This window comes from Lipotes vexillifer, unplaced genomic scaffold (assembly GCF_000442215.2).
Source record: "Lipotes vexillifer unplaced genomic scaffold, Lipotes_vexillifer_v1.1 scaffold591, whole genome shotgun sequence".
NCBI classification, from domain to species: Eukaryota; Metazoa; Chordata; class Mammalia; order Artiodactyla; family Lipotidae; genus Lipotes; species Lipotes vexillifer.
In genome coordinates this window covers 2,661,241-2,680,905 of record NW_006791954.1, presented here as the reverse complement: position 1 = coordinate 2,680,905, position 19,665 = coordinate 2,661,241, and the positions used below count along the sequence as shown (strand labels likewise).

At 50.4% G+C, this 19,665-nt stretch overlaps 1 protein-coding gene across 5 annotated transcripts; it reads left to right on the top strand.

The window, feature by feature from the left end:
- Positions 1-1,703: 1,703 nt before the first annotated feature.
- NFE2L1 (NFE2 like bZIP transcription factor 1) lies at positions 1,704-13,530 on the top strand. Of its 5 annotated transcripts, none has more exons than XM_007465115.1 (5): positions 1,704-2,596; positions 7,605-7,787; positions 8,200-8,289; positions 8,514-8,672; positions 9,455-13,530. In XM_007465115.1, the coding sequence occupies exons 1-5, from the start codon at positions 2,087-2,089 to the stop codon at positions 10,811-10,813; spliced, it is 2,301 nt and encodes a 766-aa protein (XP_007465177.1). In that variant the 5' UTR covers positions 1,704-2,086; the 3' UTR covers positions 10,814-13,530. The 5 variants fall into 5 exon arrangements, with proteins under 5 accessions (XP_007465177.1, XP_007465176.1, XP_007465178.1 ...); XM_007465114.1 differs by having other exon boundaries at positions 1,866-2,596; positions 7,572-7,787; positions 9,455-10,813; XM_007465116.1 differs by lacking the exon at positions 8,200-8,289 and having other exon boundaries at positions 2,087-2,596; positions 7,572-7,787; positions 9,455-10,813.
- The last annotated feature ends 6,135 nt before the right edge of the window (positions 13,531-19,665 follow it).

Here is a 19,665-nt window from a genome sequence, read left to right as displayed (position 1 = left end):
CTTTCCCTAACGGGAGGGACGCAGCGCCGCGGGGCCGAGGCTTACGGGGTGAAGGGCGGCGGGGTGGAGCTGAGGGGCAGGAGGCGGGAGCGGGCGGCCGAGCGGAGTTCGCGTCGGGGCCGGGCCCTGGGCCTGGCAGGGAGGGGCCGAGAGGCCGTGGAGAAAGCATCTCCGGGGTGGGTTGGACTGGGGAGGGCTGAGGGCCTGAGAAGGCGTGGTGTTAGGTCCAGGCTTGGGAGCGGGGTGGGGCCATAAGGGCGGAGGGCGGGGTGGGGTTTGGCCGTCAGGGTGGGTCAAGGCCGGGAAAGTAGCACTTGTTCGCTGCTGCCCAGAGGCTAGAAGTCGAGGCGCCAGGAGCGGCATGGCGACTTGGTCCCAGCCGGACTCGGGTATCCGGGGCAGGGTGGGACCGGGCTCAGGCCTGGCCTTACTCGATCTTTAAGGGACCTTGTCCGGTTTCTCGAACTTAATTGGCTCTTGGGAGGTTTTTAGTAGTAAATTACGTGAGAACTGGAGGGAAGTGTAAGCAGGAATTCTGGGTCGCAATTATGTTTACTCCAACCAGATAAGGGCGTGTGTGTGTGTGTGTATCCATCTTTAACAATAGAATGAAGTTCGTAGATGGGTCACAGCAGTGAACAGGAGAGAGCTACGTCGTGGTTTATGAGGTTAATGGAAGCTCAGAAGTAGAGACTAGAAAGTGAAAGGCAGCTTTACTCCCTCCCCACTTGTTCCCTTTAGGATGAAGTTCGTAGATGGGTCACAGCAGTGAACAGGAGAGAGCTACGTCGTGGTTTATGAGGTTAATGGAAGCTCAGAAGTAGAGACTAGAAAGTGAAAGGCAGCTTTACTCCCTCCCCACTTGGCTATCTGGGTTGAAGACTTGGCCATATCCTTCTGCTTTGGATCAGAAGGTCACGTGAATGAAAATAAAACCTGCCTATTCAAATTCTGGACCTAATAATCCTGCCTCAGGGCCCCCCATCTCGTCAGTACCCCCATTTTTTTAAATATGAGAGTGATAGGAAAGGGAAATCAGATTTTAAAGTTGGAAAAAGAAAAGGCATTATTCTTTTCTATGATATGGTGGTTGTCTTGTCCTTTTACTCTCTCACCCATTAGTAATCTCTCCCTCTCTTTTAGAACTTGAAGGCACAAGAATTGTAGGCAGTTTTCTACTGAGAGAGGAGAAACAAACTTTCCTTTAAGATAGGAAATGGACTTCTCACGCTAAAAATAGAAGCTGGGTAGTGTGTATGGGGTGGGGGGAGGGTTGGTAAATCAGACAACGTGTAGAATATTTTGGATGCCCTGGGCATTATCTGCTTATCCAAAATGAGCTACCTTTTAGGGTACTGCAGAATTAATATCCAGAAACTGAGATCCCTTGTGAGCAATACCTTCCTCTCATAGTTGTTCTGTCTGTAACAGGTTTTCATGTTTTGTTTTTCTTGGAGTATAATAACTGATTTATTTTTAAATAAAAAATAAAAGTGGCCTTCTAATGTGTTTCCTACCTCTGCCTTGGTCATGGCGTGAAAATTATGGAATCTTATCCTGTTGCTTTTGTGATTCCCATTTCAGGTTTCTTTGGAAACCCCCCTGGTAAGTGTGGAGGAGGCGGGACACTCTGACCCAAGACAAAAGGCCTGTAGCTCCAGCCAAAGGAAATAAACCTTAGGAGAAGGAAAAAAAATATCCATCAGCTGTTCCCGAGAACAACCTGCAGTGAAATTTACAGAGAGGACAACTAATGTGAGCGAGGAAGTGACTGTATGTGGACTGTGGAGACAGTAAGTCACGTGGGCCCTGAGGGCCTGGACTGGGTTAGGAAACAGTTGTACTTTCAGAGGTGAGGTGTCAAGAAGGGAAAAGTGAATGTGGTCTGGAGTGTGGCCTTGGCTCCAAGGGGTGTGCTTTCCTCTGAGGCTGTTAAGAAGCTCAGCCCCTGTGTTCTGCCAGGGTGGGGTACAGGGTTTGGCACTGAGGAGGGTAACTTGCTGGCTGGAGCAGCAGAGCAGTGGCCTTGATTTGTCTTTTGGAAGATTTAAAAACCAAAAAGCATAAACATTCTGGTCCTTCAGCAATGCTTTCTCTGAAGAAATACTTAACGGAAGGACTCCTCCAGTTCACCATTCTGCTGAGTTTGATCGGGGTGCGGGTGGACGTGGATACTTACCTGACCTCGCAGCTCCCCCCACTCCGGGAGATCATCCTGGGGCCCAGTTCTGCCTATACTCAGACCCAGTTCCACAACCTGAGGAATACCTTGGATGGCTATGGTATCCACCCCAAGAGCATAGACCTGGACAATTACTTCACTGCCCGGCGGCTCCTCAGTCAGGTGAGGGCCCTGGACAGGTTCCAGGTGCCAACCACTGAGGTTAACGCCTGGCTGGTCCACCGGGATCCGGAGGGGTCTGTCTCTGGCAGCCAGCCCAGCTCGGGCCTCACCCTCGAGAGTTCCAGTGGTCTCCAAGATGTGACAGGCCCAGACAACGGGGTGCGAGAAAGCGAAACGGAGCAGGGATTCAGTGAAGATTTGGAGGATTTGGGGGCTGTAGCCCCTCCAGTCAGTGGAGACTTAACCAAAGAGGTTAGTGGCGACATGGTGGGGAGGGTGGGAAGGGTCTGGGGTTGCGGGGGTGGGCTGGTCCTGAAGGAGTGTAGTAATAGTAGTAAGCCCTGTAAAGAACCAGAGAGGTTCCGGGGGGTCTCAGGCATTGTTCTGGGATAGGAGTGGGCTAGATTGTCTGACTAAGATTGGGGGTTGGGAGCATTTCCTTGTGTTGAACCATTGACCCACCTCTAAATGAACTGTCAGGGCAGTGGGAGGTCCTTAGAACATGCCTGTGTGTTTACTGCTTGGATTTCAACATGACTCCTGGAGGCCCGGGGTGGGGGAGGGAGTCATGTTATGATGGGCTTTAATGTGGTGTATGTTCGTTGCTAAGACACATATTTTGTGGACTGTTGCCTTGTACCTCTCCCCACATCAAAACACACATACGTATTCTGAAGTTCTCCTTTGTGGTCAGGCCTGTTGTGGTGGTAAGGTCCTGATAAGTCGCCTCTCCTGGGTCTGAGCCAAGGGGTAGATTTAGATAGTTATTCTTGGCCAGGAGAGGGCCAAGGCTCCCATTCTTTGCTAAAGGCCCACTGCAGTGAGTAGGGACAGGAGGGATGGATGGGAACTAGAAGAGAAACTGCATTCTGCTGCTGAAGGCAGCTTGCTTTGAGCTGTCAGAGGTCTGAACTGACGAGTGGCTGACACACTGTTCTGGGCAGAAGGTGATGCAGTCGCCTTTAACCATGTTAAATGGTTTCTGCTGCCCCTCCCCCACCAATGTGATAAGACTGCTTTGAGCTCTGCGTTTGGACCTGTCTTGCCACTCAGTCTTAAGGAGCTTGGGAAAAGATCCAGTTCAGTCGCTGGCCATTAGGGAAGGAGGAGGCTGGATTGCACTGGGCTGGGTTTTCCAGAGCTGAGTCTTGCGGTGGGGGTGCATGGGGGGAGTGTTTGGGAAGAGGGGGTGTGGAGGTGTGTTAAAAGTTTTACAGGTGCTGTAGAACTTGGCTATTTCTGCATACCAGTCAGACCAGGTTTTGCCTACCATCCCGCGTTGAAGCCTGTTCCTGAGCTCGGTTCTCTGAATGTTAGTGACTGTCAAATCATGTGGCTTTCTCTGGGCCAGTGGTCCTCAATTGGGGATGATTTTGTCCATCAGGGAACATGTGGCAGCGTCTAGAGACAGCTTTGGTTGTCACAACTGGAGAAGGTGCTATTGGCATCTAGTGGAGAGAGGCATGGGATGCTGCCGAACTTCCTAAAAAGCATAGGACAGCCCCTAAATAACAGATTGATCTGGCCCCAGATGTCAGTAGTGCCAGGGTTGCTCTGTGCTTAGCTGGCTCATATTGGCTCTACTTTGAGAGAGACTAGAATTACCCAAGTATGGGAGTCATGAGCACTCCTTGCCTTGCAGTGCCTCTTTTCTGAGATTCTTACAGTGCCACCTTTCTTCTGCTTCCTCTGTTACTTACCTTCAACTGGACTCCAGTCTTGGCACAGTGGTCTGAAGAAGTATGCCTCCCAGCCTCCTCTTCCATCATCCCACCCACGGTAGCTCCTCAAGGGGTAGATGTAATTGGGCTTGGGGACCCTGCTGCTGGTAACCCAGCAGGCATAGCTTCATTCCTCCTACTGCAGGGGTCTCTCCTGGGATGGGGTGGGATGGGATGTTTTCAATGTAGTTGGATGGGTTGGGGTGGAATGGGATGGGACTTTGACCCTGCTTGCCTCCATTTCTTGATCTTCATGAAGTTTGTGGTTTCCCTGACTCCAGGCTTTCACTGCTCCCTTTGGAGATTGGGGGTGGGTTAGCATTAGGGGCCCAGGCTGCGTATGGGGGAAGGGAGGATTTTTGTGTGTCTAGAACATTATTTCCTCAGCAACTCAGGGATAAAAATACCCAGGTCCAGAGCATGTGACAGGCACTGCTGGAGCTGGTATTATCCCTGGGTGGCAGCACTCCCCTGCTGCCAGGCCTATTCGATGGACAGCTATAGCCCAGGCCCTTGTCAGGGATAGGATTCCCCACGAGGTTGGCACTCTGCCCAGAGAGGGGGGTGGCCTGTGTACAGCTCTTTGCAGGCGAGGAGGAGCACTCTGCGACCAAGGGGAACATACTGTCCCTGACCTGACCTTAGGCTCAAGGGGAGCAGCAGTGAGGATGGGAGCCAGAACTGTGACCCTGATTCTGTCAGGGGCATTCTTCCTGCTTTAGAGATGTAAGCCAGGGCTCAGGCAGAGATGGCTCTTGAACAAAGCCTGGGGTAAAAAGAAAGTGGGGGGCGGGGGGGACATGTTTGTGTCCAGGACGTTGCGGAGCACCTGTCTCCTTCAGTGCTGGCGTTCAGGCTCCTGTCTCCCTCCTCTTGCCTGGGGCTAGGCCTGGCCAGCACTGTGACATCCCTGCATTTGTGCAGATGGATTTCCCCCTTCCTCTTGTCTAGCTTGTTGTAGGGTGACAAAGCCCCTGGTTCCCAGTGGATCTGGGTGCACTGGGTTCCTGCCCAGGCTGGCTTTTTGAGCCTTGGGCTTGAGGACGACTGGCCACAGCCCTCCTGAGGAACGGGAAAACTCCTTACACTTCCAGGGAAGAACTTAGATTCCCGGAGAAGCTGTGGGAGGAGTGTCTGCCCAGTCCTGAGTCCCAGTCCTGAGTGGGCTGGGTAAGCAGGATGCGACAGGAGGGAGAGTGGCACCCCTTCCCCCCAGGGCGCTCTCACTGCGCCACCCCGGCTGGCTGACTGGGCTGGGTGGGGCTGCCCGCCCCTGGGTGCGTCTCCTTGAGGAGACGGAGGCGGCAGGGGATGGGCTGGTTCCTTGCGGCAGCTTCTCCAGCTGCCCTGGTGCAGAGATTGGCTCCCGGCTGCAGCTAGGTAACAGGCGGTGGGAGGGGATTGGCTCCTTCCGCATCTCCAGCGGAGACTTGGGGGAGGAGATTGGCTCTCGTCGCAGCCTAGGTAACGACAGTGGGAGGGGATTGGCTCTTTCCGCAGCCCAGCTGCTGACCTGGGGGAGGGGATTGGCTCTCTGCAGCCTCAGCAGTGACCTGCGGGGTGGGAGGGGGAGGGGATTGGCTCCTTGCTGCAGCCTAGGTAACAAGTTTGGGGGGCGTGGGGAGGGGGAGAGAGGGAGGAGCGGGAGGATAGGCCCAGGAGGGAGCTTGCTTTCCTCTGCAGCTTGAGCACGGAGCATGGGGTGGGAGTCCCATCTCACTGCAGCCTCTGCGGTGAGCTCAGGGTGGGGGCCGCCGGGCGCCTGAGTGGAACTGGGGTTGTGAGGTGGGAGGGGGCTGCTCCAGGATGGAGGAAGGGGGCTGGGCTGGGCCGCCCAGGCAGCAGCACGGGCGTGGCACCCTCCTTGGGCCCCTCGGAGCTAGCAAGGGGCCACCCTTCCAGCCTGGTGTGCTCCCTGCGAGCCAAGAGCTCCTTGGAGCCCCCTGTCCGGCTGCCCAGCACCAGCTGCCCTGGGGCTCATCTCGCACACCATGACCCGCCTGGACCGCAGCTCTCACAGTGGTGGGGGCCATGCCAAAGGGAGCCGGCCCCTTAACTCTTTGGTGGCTGGTCACCGGGTGGCCCAGCCCCCCTCTGCTCCTGGGTCCAGGGCTTCTGTTCAGGTTGGTATATGTGGGGAGACTGCAGGGAGAGGTACACCTGGGAGGTCTTAGGATCAGGGAGGCTTACTGTGGGAGAGGGATACCTGGTCAGAGCTAGGGAGGTGGGTCTAAGCTAAGGATACTGCTTTCTGGAAAGTATCTGCCTTTTAATCTCTGACTGGAAGGCAACAGTTTAGGGTTTCTTTAACTGCAGGGGGTGGCATGTATAGGAAACCCGAACGTCTCATATTTATTGGGGTTGTACGCTGGTGGCATTGGGGGTGGCAGGTGGAGCCGGAACTAATCAGGAGCTGCCAGCGTAGAGTGAGAGGGAGGCATTTTGGTGCCCGGGGCGGCAGTTGTGGCTGGGCAGTGATGGGGGCTATGTCCTTGAGTGGGTTGCCTGATGGGATGCCTGGGGTGTGGTAAGGGAGTGAGAGCACTGGTTTGTGGGGACACCGTGGGGCTGGCCTTGGCAGGGGTGGGGTGTCCAGTGAGGATCATCTGACTGCCTGAGGCTCTCCGGGGATTGAGGCAGCTTGCTGGGATCAGCTGAGAGTGGGCATTCTATTCTGGCAGGGATGGATCTTGAGGTGAGCCTGGACTGAGAATTGTGGGTGTTCAGCCTTACTCCTGCCTCATCCAGGGAAGGGGGAACGGCTGTAGGAAGGGCTGGATAGCCTGTCGTTGTCATTGGTTGCATCAGGTGGTTGCAAATGCAGGGATTTTCCTCTCCAGTCCACCCCACCCCTTTATGCAAATGAAATGGCACCACAGGCTGATGCAAGCCTGGCCACTGCGAAGCAGCTTTGCTTGACGGTTCACTCTTGCTTGCCGTGGCCAGCTTTCTACAAACCAAGTTTTAAGGGATTCCCATTCCCGAAATGAGAAGTGTCTCCTGCTTCCCCCTTTCTTCTTAAGTAGTGGTAAGATGGCCCTGCCTTTTGGCCTGGCTGTGCCTCTGGTCCAGATCCTAAGCCTGCAGACCGGTATGGTGATGGTTGTGCTAGTGGTTTTCGCTAGCTCTTTTTTTTTTTTTTTTTTTTTTCCCTGAGGGGTTTAGCTTAAATATCTTTTCCTTAAAGCATACCTCTCTAACTATTTACCCAAAGTAGTTCTAGCCAATATTAATCTCTATTTTTCCTGTTTAGAAATCTTTATAATTTGTATTTTTAACTGCGTACATGTTTTCTTTTTTTTTTTTTTTTTTTTTTGGAGGCTGGTGTCTGGAAATGGATGGATGAAGCTGGTACAGAGGGGACAGGGGGTAGAGTCTGGCAGGCGTAGATTGGGAGGGGCCCCACCCGGGAGTAGTTGGGGTGATGCTAGCAGAAACCTCTGAGAGGCAGGACAGGGAGGGGCCCCTGGACCCCAGAGCTAAAGTCATGATGCTCTGTCTTTCAGGACATAGATCTGATTGACATCCTTTGGCGACAGGATATTGACCTGGGGGCTGGGCGTGAGATTTTTGACTACAGTCATCGCCAGAAGGAGCAGGATGTGGATAAGGAACTGCGAGATGGAGCAGAGCAGGAGGACACCTGGCCAGGCGAGGGTGCAGAAGCTCTGGCACGAAATCTGCTAGTGGATGGAGAGACTGGGGAGAGCTTCCCTGCACAGGTACTCCTGCCTCTGCCCACTTCTAGAAACTTCTCTTTAGAGAAGGCAGGTTGTGTCTGTGGGATGGGCCTGAATGTATATCTTGGGTTGGGGTCTCTTAAGTCACAGTGGTGGCTGAGGAAGCGGGAGTAGAACAGCAGCAGCAGCGGAGGGGCCGCGCCTTGGTAACGAACAGCACATGGGAGGCAGAGCACCTAGCGGCTTTCTGCTTGCGTCAGAACCCCCCACTCTCTTCTCCCCTGGAGTTTGGGACTCAGGGCCAGCCGACAGCCTGGGAACGGAGGGAGAGTGTAGGCCTGCAACCATGCAGGGCCTCCTTTAAGCTTCCCCTTGGAAAGGCTGGGGAAGGGGCTTCGGCCCACAGGCAGCCAAGGCCCGGGTCAGTCAGACTTAACAGTTGCTGTTGCCACAGGTGCCTGGTGGGGAGGACCAGACAGCCCTGTCCCTGGAAGAGTGCCTTAGGCTGCTGGAGGCCACCTGCCCCTTTGGGGAGAATGCTGAGGTGAGCAGGACTCCAGGGAGAGCCCACTGAGTCAGCAGGGCAGCCTGCACACAGTGTGTCTCTCTGTGGCTGCTTGAGGGGCCGGCTTTTGGTGTTGGCCTTGTCCTGGCTGCTGGGGGTGAATTCAGAGGAAGGAAGAAACAACCTCAGGTGGTAGTCTCGGGGAGGAAAGCAGAAGGTGGTCTTTCCTCCTCCCCTGTTAAACCCTCTGTGTTTTGCCCTAGTTTCCAGCAGACATTTCCAGCATAACAGAAGCAGTGCCTAGTGAGAGTGAGCCCCCAGGTCTTCAAAACAATCTTTTGTCTCCTCTCCTGACGGGGACAGAGTCTCCATTTGATTTGGAACAGCAGTGGCAAGATCTCATGTCCATCATGGAAATGCAGGTAGGATTATCAGAACCAGGCACAAACCTCTCGGACTTTGTGTGGGGTGTCTTCATACTCAGTTGCTTTTCCACTTCTGGGAAAAGAGAGAGTAACACCTTTCTGATCCATAGGAAAGTGGGGACACTGAGAGGTAACTGTCCACGTGTCAGTAGGTGGTGGAGTCAGGATTGGGGTTTGGGTTAAAGCCCCGGGGCTGAGGCTTCTAAAGCAGGCCTGCCTCCTAGGTGCGCCTCCTTCTTTTCCTTCAGGCAGATTATCACTGGGCTGGGTGTTTCCTAGGTTTAGCATTAATAAAAGCTGACATTATTGTAGTGCTTTACAGCCATTGTCATCTCACTTGGCCCTCGGGATCATCTAGTTAGCCCTTTATTATTTTAAACGTGAGGACACTGAACCTCAAAGAGAGACTGAGTGAAATGCTCCTGGTCTTACAGCAAGTGGTGCAGCTAGGCTTTCTTACTCCAAGGCGGGGTGTACTTTTCACTGTGCTGATTCTGCAGTGTTAGGTGGTTTTTTCCTCTCCTCCATGGCGGGGGAGTCTGGGCCTGGAGCTGATCAGTCCCGCCTTGGGGTGGAGTCCACAGGGAGGAACCCGTCTCTGCCAGGCATGATGGATCAAGCGGGGCCAGGAGCTGATGCTGTGGGCTGTGGTTTCCTGTCTCTTGCCTTTACACCCATGCAGCTGTGCCTATGTTGGGTGCCTGCTATCTGTGAGCCCCCAGCACACCTGGGGATGGAGTCTGCGCTAAGTGAACGGTGATGCTCTTCTCCCCTCCCAGGCCATGGAAGTGAACACATCAACAAGTGAAATCCTGTACGATGCCCCTCCAGGAGACCCACTGAGCACCAACTACAGCCTTGCCCCCAACACTCCCATCAATCAGAATGTCAGCCTGCATCAGGCATCCCTGGGGGGCTGCAGCCAGGACTTCTCACTCTTCAGCCCGGAGGTGGAGAGCCTGCCTGTGGCCGGCAGCTCCACGCTGCTCCCGCTGGTCCCCAGCAATTCCACCAGCCTCAACTCCACCTTTGGTTCCACCAACCTGGCAGGGCTCTTCTTTCCACCCCAGCTGAATGGCACAGCCAATGACACAGCAGGCCCTGAGCTGCCTGACCCACTCGGGGGTCTGTTGGATGAAGCCATGCTAGATGAGATCAGCCTGATGGACCTGGCCATTGAAGAAGGCTTTAACCCCGTGCAGGCCTCCCAGCTCGAAGAGGAATTTGACTCTGACTCAGGCCTCTCCTTGGACTCCAGCCATAGCCCTTCCTCCCTGAGCAGCTCTGAAGGTAGTTCTTCCTCCTCCTCGTCCTCCTCCTCCTCTTCTTCCTCTTCCTCTTCCTCTACTTCTTCCACAGCCTCTTCCTCCTTTTCTGAGGAAGGTGCAGTTGGCTACAGTTCTGACTCTGAGACCTTGGATCTGGAAGAGGCTGAGGGCGCTGTGGGCTACCAGCCCGAGTATTCCAAGTTCTGCCGCATGAGCTACCAGGACCCAGCTCAGCTCTCCTGCCTGCCCTATTTGGAGCATGTGGGCCACAACCACACATACAACATGGCACCCAGTGCCCTCGACTCTGCTGACCTGCCACCACCCAGCACCCTCAAGAAGGGCAGCAAGGAGAAGCAGGCCGACTTCCTGGACAAACAGATGAGCCGGGATGAGCATCGAGCCCGAGCCATGAAGATCCCCTTCACCAACGACAAGATCATCAACCTGCCTGTGGAGGAGTTCAATGAGCTGCTGTCCAAGTACCAGCTGAGTGAAGCCCAGCTGAGCCTCATCCGTGACATCCGGCGCCGTGGCAAGAACAAGATGGCGGCGCAGAACTGCCGCAAGCGCAAGCTGGACACCATCCTGAACCTGGAGCGGGATGTGGAGGACCTGCAGCGCGATAAAGCCCGGCTGCTGCGGGAGAAGGTGGAGTTCCTCCGGTCCCTGCGGCAGATGAAGCAGAAGGTCCAGAGCTTGTACCAGGAAGTGTTTGGGCGGCTGCGGGATGAGAACGGGCGGCCCTACTCGCCCAGTCAGTATGCGCTGCAGTATGCCGGGGATGGCAGCGTCCTCCTCATTCCCCGCACCTTGGCTGACCAGCAGGCCCGGCGGCAGGAGAGGAAGCCGAAGGACCGGAGAAAGTGAGCCTGGGGAGGAAGGGGGTTGACGCTCACCGAGATGGAAACTGGAGAAGGGCTGGGCCTGGACCTGGACCTACAGTGGGGACTTTAATGCCTTCTTATCCAATAGATCTCAGATGGGATGACTGCGGGTCAGTGGACAGGAAGAGGCAGGCGCAGGCGCTGTCTGGCTCAGCTTCCCCCACTGAGGGGGGTGGAGGTGGCCAGACCGTTTGGGTGGACAGGGTCCTCACCCCTACCCCTTTCCTTTGAGGGAAGGGTGGTGCTGGCATTGCTGGAGGCCGAAAAAGGGAAAGTAAGGGACTTGTGAGAGGAGAGGAAAGTAGTAGAAAGTCTCATTCCTGGAAGGAAGGAAGGAAGGAAAACAGAAAACCCAGAAAAATCAAAGCGGGAAGAAAATCAGAGGGCAGGTTAAGTTGGCTGTGGCCAGGATTCCAGGCAGCAGGTTTTAGAGGGGACTAGATTACTGGTGTGAGTAAACCCCACTTCAACCTAGGGGAGCGATGGAACACGGAGTCGGTTCTGAGAGGGGCCTGTGAACTCTTTCTGCTCCTGCCCTCTGGCATCCCTGACGGGGAGCTCTCAGATGATCTCTCCTGTGAGGTTTCCAGCAGAGGGGAGCCCCTGGGACCCGACACTGGCTTGGAGGGTTAGGATCAAAGGGTAGAGTCAACAGGCAGGGGTCGTGAGGCCTCATGCTGCAGCAGCCCCAACACCAAGCATGTCACTCAATGCCCTGCCATACATCTTCCTCTGTGCCCAGTCACCCCTGAGCTGAGGCTCCCACGTCTCCATCAGAGCCTGCATGCGAATGCTGTTCTCTTCCCACCCGTGTGCCCCCGCCCCTCACCAGCTGCCTGGAGCTCTTCTGGAGCTGGGGTGCTGGCAGTGCCCACAGGGCTGGGCCTGCAGCCTCCTGGGAGCTGCTCTGAGGCAGGGAGATGATGTGGAGAAGCCAGGCAGTATTCAGCACAACACTGGGGAGTGACCCTTCCCTCAGGCCTCCCCTACCAACAACTGGGCTTTGTCACTGGAAAGACAAAAAACTACAAAACCCAGCAGCAACAACAAAAACTAGTCCTCTTAGAGTTTCTTGTGCTTTGATTTTTTTAGGGCTTGAGCCCTGTTTCACTTATAGGGTCTAGAATGCTTGTGTTGAGTAAAAAGGAGATACCAATATTCAAAGCTGCTAAATGTTCTCTTTGCCATAAAGACTCCGTGTAACCGTGTGAACACTTGGGATTTTTCTCCTCTGTCCCGAGGTCTTTGTCTTTCTTTTTTGGGTTTCTTTCTAGGAGAATGAGAAGTGCATGTAATGGGGGCTGAGGGTACCCCTCCCTCAGGCTCTTGGCCACAGGCAGCTTCTCCACACCCCCAGTTTAGCAAGGGCTCCTGGAGGACCGCCTGGGGGAGGCAGAGAGGGGAGCGCCAAGGTGGCCAGGTGGTTCCAGGACCACAGTGTCTCTGTTTCCACTGCTGTCCCCACCTTGGCCTGGGTCTGGAGCATTGTCTGCCCCAGGCTAGCAGGAATGAGTTGAAGGGGGGAAGAGCACTGATTCTCTCCTCCCCGCCTAGGTGGGGAGGCATTCTAACTGAGCAGTAGGGATAGAAGGCACGAGCCTGGGAAGTGCTTTTATAAATTATTTTCCTTGTAGATTTTATTTTTAATTTATCTCTGTGACCTGCCAGGGAGAGGAGAGAGAGATGCTGTGAGCACATGACAAAATAAAATAAAATAAAATGGATGATTTATTCTCAAGTGCAATTTTTCCCTATTTTGAATTTAAATTGAGAGTAAAGGAAACAGGCCCCATGAGGAGAGGACTGGCCATTGTGTGGCTAAGGCAGAGCTCTTAGGGGAAAGTGGGTGGAGAGCAGAGGAGGTTGCCAATGAAGAATTTAGAAAGACAGAAGTCTTAAATACTGTATTAAAGCTTCCAAACAGGTGTTATGTACCTTTTTGTAGGGTTTGCCAGCTGAATCCTTTTAGAGGAAGGATTCAGAATCCTTTTTGGCCTTTCTCGTAGGGCTAGGCTAGGTGGGTGTTGTCACCTGGCCCAGCTCCTTATCTGTCTTCCTGTGGCAAACTGCATTTTTAATATTGATTGTGCTGTTGTTTCTCTGGTGGCCCCACCTACCAAGGGGGTGCAGAGCTTTGGAGCGTAGTCACAGTGATGACAGTGATGGCAGAAACCCGAGAGAGCTACAGGACCAGCACATGCCAAGCACTTCACTATAACAGCAGGGCCACGGAACCAGAGAACAGAAAGCTAGACCCCAGGGCTTAAGGCATTTGAAAGCTCTCCAGCTGAGGTGACCAGAATCTGTTCTCCCTCAAAATAATACAAAAAGCCTGCAAAGAGTTGAATGCTTTAAGGTACTGGATGGTTGCTGGAACAGCCACGTGCTTATCTAGGGGTAGGTACTTAACAAATGTCCAAGTAATGAATGCCCACCTGGCAGTCTCTGTGAGATTACCAGATGAAGTTTAGGACTGGAAGCTGTGATCCTCCTCATGAAACCTGTGATCTTGAACTCCCCATGTACCACTGTATGACCTGGCTTAGACCAGTCCTTTAATGATGCTATTAGAGTTTATCCTATGGGGTGAATAGAATTCTGGGAATAACACCGAGTTCTTTTTTGTTTCAATTTACAATGGCTTTTGCCCCCCATCTAGTTGGAACGGGTTGGTCCTATCAAACAAGAGCTCTTTCCTAATTAGTAAAACTTATGACTGTAAGCCAAGTAAAACGAAGATTCTTAAAAAAAAAAAGGCTAAAAATTCAGTCAGAAAAACTAATTTATGCTGATAAAAAATACAAGTTACATACAGAAAACTGTGACAAGTAAAATTCAGAGTAATGTTTTTGTATACTTTCTAGAAATGTGTATATGTATTTTTGTTTAGTACACAATTAGGCTATAACTTTTATCTTGTTTTGCAACTTTTCAAACAGATTTTAAAGATTTTAAGAAAAAGTCCTCTCACCTCCCCCTTTGCTAGTGTTGCCTCTGGTCTGAGAAAGTGTGTTTTGGTCACCCCCTTCCCCCATGTCCCCTTATGGAGAGATGCACAGTTGTGTCTGGGAGCTTGCTGATTAGCTGGGGCTTTGGGCCAAGTTGGTCAGCACTGCTGTGGGGCTGACCTCTTTTTGCTGTTGGCAGGTGGAGTGGGTGTTCCAGCTTCAAGGCTTTTTCTGGCAGGAAGAAGATACGAGACCTCAAGTAAGGACTGTGAAGGCTGCTACACCTGAGACAGGAAGTGAGACGAGGTCCTAGATTTCGCAGGGAGATGAGCAGACCTCAGGACCAAACTTCTGGGTGACGTGCTTGGGTAGGGGTCGAAGGCTTGCTTTGTCTTGACTTTAGTCCTAGGCATCATTCAAACTGATTTCCCCACACATTTTAAATCATGTAAGGCGACGGAAATAGATCCATTGTGTTTGGGTTTTTTTTTGCGGTACACGGGCCTCTCACTATTGCGGCCTCTCCCGTTGCGAAGCACAGGCTCTGGATGTGCAGGCCCAGCGGCCATGGCTCACGGGCCCAGCCGCTCCGTGGCATGTGGGATCTTCCCGGACCGGGGCACGAACCCATGTCCCCTGCATCGGCAGGCGGACTCCCAACCACTGCGCCACCAGGGAAGCCCCACTGTGGTTTTTTTTTTAAGGCTGTACCACATGGCCTGTGGGATCTTAGTTCCCTGACCAGGGATCAAACCCATGCCCCCTGCAGTGGAAGCAGAGTCCTAACCACTGGACCGCCAACGAAGTCCCAGATCCACTGTTTCAATCTCTGCCCCACATACGATCTCACCAGTGAAGCCAGGGCTATTTCAGAATCAACAAAAATAGAAAAAATATAGAACTGAGGGAGAACAGAGATCTACAGACATGCTCAGTGTCGTCAAGACCTGGCCTCCACAGCTGACTCCTTGCCCTTCCTAGGAAAAGCTGAACAGCAATTAAAAACAGCCAGTGAATGAGGAGGTACTTTCCATGGAGTCCTGTCTTCCTCAGGCTGCCTTCATCCCTGCTTTGACCACCCACAGCTACACCAGACCTTGCTGCTCTTCAGATCTGTTTGGCACATAGCTGGAAAACAAGTGCCTTGCAGAAAAAAAAACATCCCCACCACCATAGTTCTACCTCATCCAGTAGGGACTGACCTAGGGCAACAGCTTCAGAAACTCAGACTAAATATATAGTTTTAGGGCACTACCAGCAAGAGCCCATTTCCTTGATACTATCCATGTACAAAAATGGGTACCAGGTTGGTGTCTGCCTCTCTGGAAGTCATTTTCCCAACCAAGTGTAGACATTCTCTAGCAAAATCCATGTGTTTGAAGAGTGGTTAAGCCTTGTTTTCCTATTCCTGATCCATCTGGGAAGTGAAAGGGAACCATAGACCTTCAACTTGTCATTTTGTCAGTGCACCAAACCTCTTTCACTTTTACTTCTCCCACAGAGGTCAGTCAGCCTCCGTCTAGTTCTGAACTTTACAGAGCAAGAGAGAGAGCATGTGGGGACTCTGGGGATACGTGTGAAACTTAACGCGTGATTTGAGTCCTGGTCCTTTTTCTGTCTAGGATTTCTTTGAAAGTTCATGTCTGCCTGAATTAGTTGAGAATCAGAATCTAGTGTACAGGTTGTCTCCAGTGGAGTGAGAATATGGGCCTTTGTGGAGAAGTGTGTTTTCAAAGTCAGTTGGATAGAAATCCTTGTCTTCCTTTTTGAGTGTGCAGAAATATCAATAAAAGTCTTAAAGCTGGTTCTTTTCCAGTCTAACTGCAGAATGGAATAGGTTGTTACAGTATTTGTTACTTAATTCCAAATGCTGTTTCAACCAAGGAAGCAAAACCTAGTTCACTTGGGGAGAGGTGGAGAAAAGACCAAGAGTTGGGGCTCTGCCTTTTGTTTTAAACACAGATTTAATGAGGCCAATTCAGTTGTCTTAGTAAGCCTTCCAATCTTCAGCTAGGGGCTGAAGCAGTAACTGAAACTGTGGGCCCATGTTCCAGAGCCAGGCCCCAAAGTAGCCCAGCCTGACCTGTGACTATGCAAACAGTAAACAGGGCAGGATTGGTCAAAGTCAGCTAGGATTTTAAACTCCATGTGCAGTAAACAATGGCTTTGGTACTATCACAAGTAGTACTTTGGTAAATCACATGCAAACCAATAAGGTCAGAATGCAGACTCAGACCTGCTGGTGAATTAACACAAGCTATTTAGTATCAACAAAAACCAGTCAGCATTATATTGTAAACCTAACGTTTCAGCCTTGCCTCAGAGTTCTGCCACCTAACTGGCCTAAGCAAAAAAAAAGCCTTAGAAACCGACTCCTTACTCTACTTGCCCCATAGAGCAGGGCCAACTATGCTTTTCATCCCAGCAGGATGATTTTATTTCACATTTCATTTGCTTTCAATATTCATCAATTTACTCAACGGGAAGTGCCCAAGGCCAAAGTTGATTAAAAGTCATCCATACGAGAGATAAGCAACCCTGAATACATCGGCTAGGAAAGCAGCAACTAATGGAGAAAACCTCATTGCTGGACAGTCAGACCAAGGTGATGTGCAGATCAGAGACTGACAGTTGTCTGAGGACCTTAAGCTCCTATATCAAACTTCTTACCACATATCAGAACACCAGGGTGTCTCTACCTATTGCTAAAAGGCAAGGTGAAAGAAGCCAAGACTCCTTCCTTTAATAAGCCGAATGCTGGCCTAGTAGTGGTATTTGTATTTCAATCAAATTCTAGCAGAGGGGACTTCCCTGGTGGTGCAGTGGTTAGGAATCCGCCTGCCAATGCAGGGGACGTGGTTTCGAGTCCTGGTCCAGGAAGACCCCTCTTGCCACGGAGCAACTAAGCCTGTGCGCCACAACTACTGAGCCTGCGTGCCACAACTACTAAGCCTGTGCGCCTAGATCCCATGCTCCGCAACAAGAGAAGCCACCGCGGGCTTCCCTGGTGGCGCAGTGATTAAGGATGTGCCTGCCAACGCAGAAGACATGGGTTCGAGGCCTGGTCCAGGAAGATCCCACATGCCACACCTAGAGCCTGTGCTCTGCAACAAGAGAAGCCACCACAATGAGAAGCCCGCGCACCGCAACTAGAGAAAGCCCACGCGCAGCAATGCAGCCAAAAATAAAAATAAAAATAAATAAAAATAAAAAAAATAAATTCTAGCAGAGGGAAAACACTGAGCCTGGACTTAGTTCATTCCTATCAGTTCTGAGTTTTAAATGAGAACATGCTCATGATGTTCATGAGAAGGCCCAACTTGCACATCAGATTAGTATGACTTGATCAGATAAATTTGATCTCAAACAGAACTCAGCTCCATACATAGTTCAGGATTTGGAGCCATTGCAGAAATTTGGATTTCAGAGTTTCAATTCCACCAAATTATTTTGGAGTAGCGATTTGTTCTAGCATTTCCCCCCCCCCACTTTCTCTATGAGGAAAATAATTACCTTGTAATACAGATTCCCAGTGCCACAGGCCATAGACTATAAAGATGTGCTGTGTACACATGGTCAAACACTAAATAGCCAAGGGTTAAAATCAAGTTGAGCTGAGTCTGAATGAGTTCTGGAATGTAAGATTATACTGGAAAATAAGTACTTAAAAATCAACTATTAAAAATTATTTAAAATTGGTAGTCAAAACTTTCAAATGCCATTGGAAAGCAGAAACAGTTATTCCTGAGCACTGTCAGTTGACAAGAGTGTTTCTGTATTTACTGTATTAACTTGAAACTCAACTGAAGGCAGTGAAGGAACAAGGTATTTTCTTTGACTGGCTTTGCCAGTGTAGGACAGCTGATAATGATTCTGTCACCAAATTAGTAAGCTCTTGTTCTTTTGTAATGGTAGCTAAGGTAACAATCTGTATCTCAACTCCTGGGCTAGAGGTCTAATATGATGAAATTTGGTTGAAGGCATCTGACAAACATGTTTTTGTATTTCCTAAAAAAATGCTCTACGAATACTTTCTGAAAGCAGACTTAAGATTTGTTGTGCCTATGTATATTTTTTCCCCTGACATTTCTGCATGCATTTGTGGCTTCAACAGTCACTCACTTGAGAAAAATTTATCCTTAACCCTTGAATCTAGAAATGTGTGATAATTGGCTTTTAAAGATAACAAAATTGCATATCTTCACTTCAACATGCATTATCAATTTCAGTGTCTTCCATGGGGAAGAATGATATGGTTTTAAAAGAGCTCAGGAATGATATGGTTTTAAAAGAGCTCAGTAATGCCAGCAGTGACAGTGAAATAGGTTCCAAAGGTTAAGGCTAAAGCTGAATAGCACCCCGTCTTGGACAAGCACCAAGACTGAAGGCTAATTTCAGTGCATCTGATGATGGAGAATAGAACTAGATATATCTGCCCACCCCAACTCTCTTAACTAGTTACAGACTGCTCTGCTGCTGCCAACTACAAGGACACACTCAGACCTCTGCAGTCTCCCTAAACTCCTAGGAGGCTTTTTGAAAAAAGTATATCTACGCTCAGTTTATTTGGAACAAATGCTTTGCACTAGTGTGTAGAGCTGAACTGATCTCAGTGGAAATCCTATTTCCCCTTTTATAACTGACAAGAATCTAGTCCCATTTTGGCTCTAGAATTATAGGCAGAAAATGATGTTAAGAAAATGGATGACATTTTAATTCACTGATCAAACACAGGACCAATTCCTGAAAAGTCTGGAGAAGCTGACTTTAGCTACAGTCACACAAATCTATGAAACCTGAGCCAGGACCTAAACCTAACCCAAAAACCTGTATTTCCAAACGTATCATATTTTGGAAGTGCTATCAGGTCACAGAGTGCTGAATGAACTTTGAGCAGTATGAAGACAGAATGATGCGACAATCTTTATAATCTCTGTATCAATTATAAATGCTCAGTGTCAAAGAAAGATTCACACCAGACGATAGGTTTTCAAGCCTACAGTATTTAAGAAATAAAACCACTCAAGTGTGGAAGTTGTTCCCAAAGAGGCTCAATCTATAAAATAATAAAAGGCAAGGAGTGTTTCTGGCAAGACAAGACAAAAATCAAGGATTATAAATCTATAGTTTTATTAAGACAAAAACTGACAGTGTTGGTATGAAGTTTAACATTTAAAAACAAAAGTTTTCACAGAAACCTAACACATGCCTAAAAAGATTTTACAACAGAGTTCTAGATACAGGTCTAAATGATGTCAAGAACTGATGGATCTCATGATTCAAGACAGCATTTTGGGTTTTAGTTAATTCTTAGGATTAAAAAAATTTGTTTTGTTTTAAAGTGAACCACTGCCCCAGTATGAAAATTTAATCTCCTGAGACCAGGGCTTCAGAAATCATTCAACTCTTGAAGTGACTCAGTGAACTTGTGCTGTCAGTGACTGAACCCTGCCATCAATGGTTTCAAAGTTCAAAAAACAGAGGCTCCAAGAGTTTTCCACCCTAAGAGCACCGGCCCTTGTCTTTGCCTACTCTCCCATCTCCTATACCACCCTCTGCCCTTCCCCAAATACTTCAGCCAGTGGCTTGGATGGAGAAGCTGATATTTATAACTTCAAAATTGGAAAAGAAAGGGTCTTCTTGTCAATTTCAAGAATTAGCACCTCTAAGAATGATCTGCCTGTGTATACACTCCAATAAGACTTTTCCTCAACCAGTTTCCATCCCCCAAATGGCAGCTTTGGTAACTTCTTAATTGGGAAGTTAAGAAGTTACCAAAGCTTAATGCTTTTTGGGAACAGCATTAAGCTCAGGCAGGCAACACCTTGGCTTCTAAGTTTCAGGCATTCACAGCTTTTAAACAGTCTCTCACAGTCCTCATTTAGGT

Excerpts from the sequence above, each read along its gene's own strand:
- NFE2L1 (XM_007465114.1), top strand. The coding sequence starts at position 2,087 with ATGCTTTCTCTGAAGAAATACTTAACGGAAGGACTCCTCCAGTTCACC. Across the intron at positions 2,597-7,571 it reads GTGGAGACTTAACCAAAGAG|GACATAGATCTGATTGACAT; the intron begins GTTAGTGGCGAC and ends TCTGTCTTTCAG. Across the intron at positions 7,788-8,199 it reads GGGAGAGCTTCCCTGCACAG|GTGCCTGGTGGGGAGGACCA; the intron begins GTACTCCTGCCT and ends CTGTTGCCACAG.